At 43.7% G+C, this 6966-nt stretch overlaps 2 protein-coding genes across 2 annotated transcripts in view; one reads left to right on the top strand and one right to left on the bottom strand.

Annotated features, from left to right (window-relative positions):
• Window positions 1–2077: 2077 nt before the first annotated feature.
• On the bottom strand, window positions 2078–2861 carry H257_18068 (hypothetical protein; the record flags this gene model as incomplete). Its single annotated transcript, XM_009847078.1, has 2 exons — window positions 2078–2451; window positions 2609–2861. 2 exons carry the CDS (start codon window positions 2859–2861, stop codon window positions 2078–2080), a joined length of 627 nt encoding a protein of 208 aa, XP_009845380.1.
• A 3185-nt stretch (window positions 2862–6046) lies between these two features.
• The window catches only part of H257_18067 (hypothetical protein), a gene marked incomplete at both ends in the record, with an annotated part of 5500 nt that continues 4580 nt past the window's right edge, over window positions 6047–6966 (top strand). The window contains one exon of the mRNA XM_009847077.1: window positions 6047–6964. Coding sequence (XP_009845379.1) covers window positions 6047–6964 — 918 coding nt within the window. The remainder of the gene's footprint in view (window positions 6965–6966) is intronic.

Here is a 6966-nt window from a genome sequence, read left to right as displayed (position 1 = left end):
GTTGCAGATTGTAGCTTCTCATAAAAACTCTCTAACATTTGATATATTTTTGCCTGACCCCCTCCACGTTGTCGACTACTGTAAATATGAGTTTTTTTGCATGCACGTTTTTCTAGCTGTTGCGGATTATAGAGTTGCAAAGGTAAACAGACCGCTTTAAAGAAAAGCCGTTTTGGTTATAATATCTCAACGGTTTCTCGGGATAAAAACGTGATATCGTCCCCATTTTTTCGAAATCCGCAACATATCGGCTCAAATTACCTAGTCCAAAACAGGTTTTAAACTGATGAATTAGGCCGTATTTTACAGAAATCTGCAACCGAAACATCATATCGGCCCCGATATTTCAGACGGTGGATAAGGGGTACCAGTCATTACGAGTTCAATCCCTGCCGCGGTTAAAAAAATGTATACAAATTTCAAGTAAGGTAACGGATCTATTGCGGCATTGTGATCAGATAGTGTGTGATTGGCTATGATAATATTCATGCATGTAATAATATAGAATTGCACACAATGAACTTTGGTACATTTTTATAAATCATATTGAATAAGAGTACTACGAAGTCTTGGCCATCAGCAGATGCTACCACCAATGCTGATAGACCCTCGAAAGCCGCTAAGATGTACTGCGGGGTTATTCGTGGGACCTCACACGTGGTGTTGAGGGTATCGTGGGCTGGCTTGGGTACCACGCCTGACAGCCCTCACCTTCGGCCTCAACGAGTTGAAATTTTAAATACTTGACTCTTTTATATTTTGGTGAAATTTAATTTGCTAGTAGTGCACCATTCAAATACAATCATGGATGAATTTCAAAATATTTATATTGCGTATTTTAATTCAATCAATACTAGGCCCAAGGAATCTCCAATCGTTCAGGAAATATATCCACCCAGAAAGTCGTTTCTCACTAACCCACCGTATTATTATTGCATACAAATCACAAATATCGTCTAAAGCCGCCCATTTCAAGTTTAAAAAACGCTCCGTGAGTTATATTTCGACACCATACCCTTGGATTTTGAAAACTGCATTGCCGAGCAATAGCCCTTTAAAGTTTGGACCAAAATGGATCCAAAAACAGTTCAGAAAATCGATCCCTTACCTTACAAAACAATAAAATAAAAACAATCATTCGGAGTATTCAACATATATTCTAAAATCTACATCGACTACGGCAAGGCCTTAACGAATGTTGTTCGCATTTCGTCTTCAGAAATCATGTCCCACGCCTTAATTGCACGTCAATCATGGCAATGCGCTTTTCTTTTGCATTTGTTGCAGTGTTCTGAGTGACAACCCATAAATCACGCAGATTATGTTTGAACGGTCCCATAAAAGAAACGTCCAACGGCTGGCAATGAGAAGGAATGTTTGGTCGAAATGGACACAGTTCACTTCCAAGCTCATCGCGGGCAATACCGTCGCTTGCTTTGCTGACATGGCTGTCGAAGTTATCCACCAGGAGAATTGATGGGTCCTCAATGCTTGAATGGAGCACCTCACGAAGGTAGTATTTCCATACCGATCCATTCATCCACGCCTTCTTTTGCATGGCGTAGAAGTGGCTGGGTGGGATAGTCGTCGAATTCATTGGTCTCAATACCGCCACCAGCCTCGCCACGTATAACAAAAAGTATCGGTACAATGCTTTGCGGAGAAACTCGGTCAGTGCAACACTGAGCTGTGTCTTGGATTTTGTATGTACAGTTGCACTATTAGCAAATATATTTTAATAAACTCATTGCTTCAAGTTTGTCCATTGAAGTTGACGTTGTATATCATTGGCTGATACTGTCCAAATTTGCACCAGTCACATCTCCATTGTATCGTTACAACGAAATGTCTCAATTCCAGATCGACGCCGATCACAATTCCGACGTCACCAAACGATTCAGGGGGGTTTACCCTGAGAACCCTCCTACCGACTTTAACAAGCCAACAACGGTCCATCAACAATACCAATGAACACATATGTATTTGTATTATACTTCAGGTACAGTTGGAATTGCTTTGTCAAAGGACTTCGCTACTGTTTCTGACGTAATTTTTTCCCAAACTAGTATAGTCCTCTTTACCATTGCAAGTCGCTTTTCTTGGGCACTAGTATAGTCCTCTTTACCATTGCAAGTCGCTTTTCTTGGGCAGTAAAGACATCGTCAACACTACTACGACTGTCTTCTTCCAAAAGCCACGCCGTCTTCAGCATCGCCTTGAGAGGACCCATCACCCCAACATCGAGCGGCTGACACCGACTAGTCGAGTTCGGAGGGAGGTCCAAACATGGCGCAAGTACCTCGTCAAGGTACATCGACCAGACGCGCTCGTCCATCCATGCGTTCTTTTGGACAGCATAGAAATGACCAGCAGGATACGTTGAAAGCTCCTTCTTGTCAATCACGCCACCAGGCTGTCCTTTGAGGATAAAAAGCAACGGCAACTTCACACCTACAATTTAATTAAGCAAGATATATTTGAAACTATCTTTCCGTCTGCTCGAATTGTCAGGACAGCGGTCAGCCGATCTGAAAGCTTCTCGCCGTTCGCTACCTTGCTTGACTTGCCAATTTCAGCCAATGTCTTCCCCGGGGGCATGTCAAAGTACACGGCGGTTTTATCGACAACAGTTGGCTTCGGTCGTACTGGGCGTACTTGCTCCAAAACGACGCGGCGTATCCCAACCACACTTCGTCTAGCACTCGTTGGGTCACCTTGCTGATGCATGGTGGGCGGTGGCGAAATCGATGTCGCTCGGCAAAGCGTAGCAGCAAAGATCGGAACGAATTGAACGCCGCCGCCTCGCTTTTTTGCTCGCCAAGTACTGTACTAGCCAAGCCTTCTGGTACTGTTTGACCCATTGCATGAGGTGGAACACGCGGACGTAGCGTTCTTCGTTGCGTCGGCCACGCATAAATGCCAACAGGTCATCCTTGAATGGAATGATCTCCTTGGCTTCCCTGACCGCCCATCGTGGCGCAGCGGCTGTGCCTCTTGTTTGCCATGATCTTGTCTTCCTTCTATCGCCAGCCTTGCCAAGTCAAGTACGGGAGGTGCTTTGCACGACAGAACTGGCGCTCGCTGGTTGCGTCAGACGCATGGAACTCCGCTAGGAGCTCCTATCGTTGACCTTTGGAGTACCGATGTTGCTGTCGACCTCGGTTGTCCATTCTTGGATGACAATCAAATTTGATTCAAACATTTGAATCGAGTCAATCACATTGAGGCGAGTTCTGATTGGTTCTATTGCTTAAAATTATATTTGTCCAATTGCATGATAGTAACCTGCTTCGCCACAATTGAAATCTATATTATTTTTGAATTGTTGCACTGACCGAGTTTCTCCGCAAAGCACTGTAGCTTGGCACCAACTCCACGGATCGTTTCAGCGCGGCCATAGGGTAGGAGTAACTTTCGGAGTTGGCGACATAACTATCGCCACCTCAAACGCCCAAATCGTACTTGGACACATGTCGTAGTACATACCCGTTTCGTCAGCGTTGTAAACAGTGCTCGGTGATGTCTGAAATTCTGTATACCGGACATACATTTTCAGGATATACATTCACTCTCTTTATATGATAATTTGTATTGAGAATGTCTGTTCCTCAATTTTGTCCGTCCAGGTGCAAAAATCAATTGTTGTATGGAGAGTCCTTGCACAAGTGCGTTCGCTCATTTGTGGCCATAACCACGTTTCCAGCATTCTAATTGGCTAACCATATTCAAACAGTTGCTCCCACTCCCATTTGTTACTGAGATATCCCAAAAAATGTGAGCGTTTCTGGGTTTCGGGAACCACGTTTCCAGCATTCTAATTGGCTAATCCTATTCAAACAGTAGTTCCCACTCCCATTTGTTGCTGAGATATCCCAAAAAATGTGAACGTTGCCTTAATTATGGTAATGAGTGTACTAGTATGCATGAGGAACTCCATATGGCAACAAGTGATGGTATTTTGATGCGAGTGTATGTAGCCGTATGGTCAACGGATGAGTCCAACGAAATGCATTCTGCAGGAATGACGTGCATTGTACGCTCATGTCGCTGGGAACGACTGAGACACTGCCAACCTCCAACAATCAGAGTCAAGCAAGAGAAAGAGCACAACCTTCGTTTTTGAGGAGCAAGATTACCTACCTGGCATCATACTTGATATTGCTTATCTTGAAGTTTGCATTTTTCCCGCTATATTACAACGAATTCGCGCCATATCCGTAACCTGTCATAACGACTTCCCAGTATACTTCGACTGGTATCCGGTATAAAAGTACACCATTATTCGGCTCATTGCTCAATACGTACAATGTATTAATAATACTAGTAGTAGTATATTTCAAATGTTGTTCTACTGAGTATACTCGTAAATGAAATACTGGAGTACTAACTGTAAGTTACTCATACTTCGAAGTAGATAGGAGTCGTGAATCGTTACTCCTTGCGGCTCGATATTTCTACTGTCTTGGCGAATGAATATGTGGATAAAATGTAGCGCTGATGAGGCAGCACAAGTTGGTTGACCCAAATCACTGACACGTTTGGACATTCTATTAGTTCTATTAGTTGTGAAATTAGAAAACAATCCGTTTTATTAAAAAGATTACCTTATCCAGTACTGTTGAGCCAATCACAAGGTAGGTGACATGAGTACATTAAGGTGACATTGACATTTTCCTTGGAATTAACTTATACAGTCGAATGCACCTCTTGTTTTCGATATATTTTAGACAATCTCCATACATTCATCGAGTCCGGTGAACATTTGAAAATTTTGGGTTTACAGTTTGTTAGCGGCTGATTTTATTTGAAGAATACACACGCAGTTTTAGGAAGAATGGCAATATAATTAATTGTATGACTTTATAGCCAAGATTCTTCTCTTTTGATTTGTACAAATTTGACACAAATCCAATGATTGGTCGTAAAACCGCTATGTGATTTGGGACGGAGTTGTACTACATTGTTAGTACTATTGTGCTTTTCATGTAGTTTGCCCGTTGTTTAAATGCGTTAAACAACCAGACGTTTAAAATAATATAAGCCCAATTGAAGATAAAACAACGCTAAACACAAGTTTTGCATTTCAGCAGAATAAAACAACATTATTTCAGCTGCTAACTAATCTAGTTGCAGCACCAGGCCAACTTACGCCGTACAACTACCAGTTCATCACGATGCATACCGTATTAGGCTGTGAAATGGGAGTGCTATACATCGTGTAGTCGTAGTGCGCCCTTGCCTTCCACGTACAGTGCTAAGGTTAGAGCAGATCAAGAATTGTAGGTATGGCATAGCTTTGAATCATTGGACAGAGCGACGACTACATGTACTGTAGCCTAACTATATCCCTAACGTTATACACATTACTCGGAGTAGATAATGTTAGTACTGTAGTGATCACGGATGGGAGGTCATGTATGTGGCCATAGCTCCTTCAGTTTCATTTCGTCAAGCACCTTGACATGTTGACGTAAAGCAAGTTGTTTGCCAGAATGAAAACGGCAAACAACTTGTTTTACTACGAAAGTGCCAGTAAAACCACCTTCAACCAACCAATCATCGCATTAGATGAAGTAACTTTAAACAACGCACCCAACCGTTATTCAAGTTACTTTAGACATTATTTAAGCCTGAGAAATTTTTAAACAATGAATTTAACCCTGGAATTGCCAAAAAAGGTGCAAAGCACAATACGTAGTACTTGATTTCCATTAAAAAACGAAATAGAACGAACAACAATCGAAATATATATCATGTCATTTTCTGGATTATGTTGTGGTCATTTTCTGGATTATGAACAACGCGTCAAATATAACTTACCTCATACATATACACCAGAATACACGAGGAAAATTGTAAATTCACAGTTACGGGAAAATGGTTTGGGTTTGTATCAGCACCAACACTCCGAATACTGTGAATCCTATTCCACAACATTGAAGGAATAACATCAGGTGACAAATAGATCTACAATGCTTGACGGTAGCCACCTCACTGTCAACATCATTTTGCAATTGCCTCCCTAGCCATCATGGATTCTGACAGCATGGTGACAGGCTTCTCTGTTGTGAATAGTCCTCGTGGGGGCCATACCAAGCTCCTGGCCTCACCCCATCCCTTGGACAATGCTAACTTGCTATCGAAAGCCATCTTTGGGTGGGCCAACGCCCTCCTTCGGGATGGCAACCAACGCCAACTCGGCCCCGACGACATGTGGCGCCTCCAGGACTCCAACAAGGTCGCCACCTTGGCCTCCAACTACATCTCAGTGTACGCGACCCACGGCAAGAGCCTCCTCCGAACCTTCTTCACCATCTACTGGGTCAAGCTCATTGTCATTGCTGTCCTGCAGCTCTTCACGACGGCCTGTGATCTCTACGGACCCGCGTACGTCCTCCAGAAAGTGGTGCGGGCAGTGCAACAGCCAGTGTTCGACCCCACCGCCACGTCACTGCTAGTTTTGTCGCTGTATGGCATCCAAGTCGTGAGTGCGTTCGTGAAGGCGCACATGAAGTTCATGAACGATGTGATTGGCTTTCAGTTCGGGTCCAGTCTGCGCTCAATGCTTTTTCAGAAAGCCCTCAAGCTGAGCGCCAAGTCCAAGAAGGAAAAGACTGCGGGGGACATTGCCAACTTGTTCTCCTCCGACGTGGACAGTGTCATGGAGTTTGCCGTGAGCATGAACCTCCTTTGGATCGTACCTGTGCAAATTGGCGCCGTGTTGTACCTGTTGTATGTGCTCGTGGAGTGGGCCGTCTTTCTGGGTCTCGCGGTTGTGTTTGTGATCCTTGTCATTAACGGCGTAATGGCCATCATGATGGGCAAAGAGTACGATATCATATTCGAAGCCAAGGACAACCGCATGAAAGTCGTCAACGAAGTGTTTGGAGCGATCCAAATCGTGAAATTCAACGCGTGGGAGGAAAAGTTCCTCGACAAACTCATCGAGTTGCGTCTCGCCGAAGT

The sequence above is a fragment of the Aphanomyces astaci genome, assembly GCF_000520075.1.
Source record: "Aphanomyces astaci strain APO3 unplaced genomic scaffold supercont1.134, whole genome shotgun sequence".
Classification (NCBI taxonomy): Eukaryota; Oomycota; class Saprolegniomycetes; order Saprolegniales; family Verrucalvaceae; genus Aphanomyces; species Aphanomyces astaci.
Note: the sequence above shows the minus strand (reverse complement) of the source record. Positions and strands in the feature narration are given on the sequence as shown.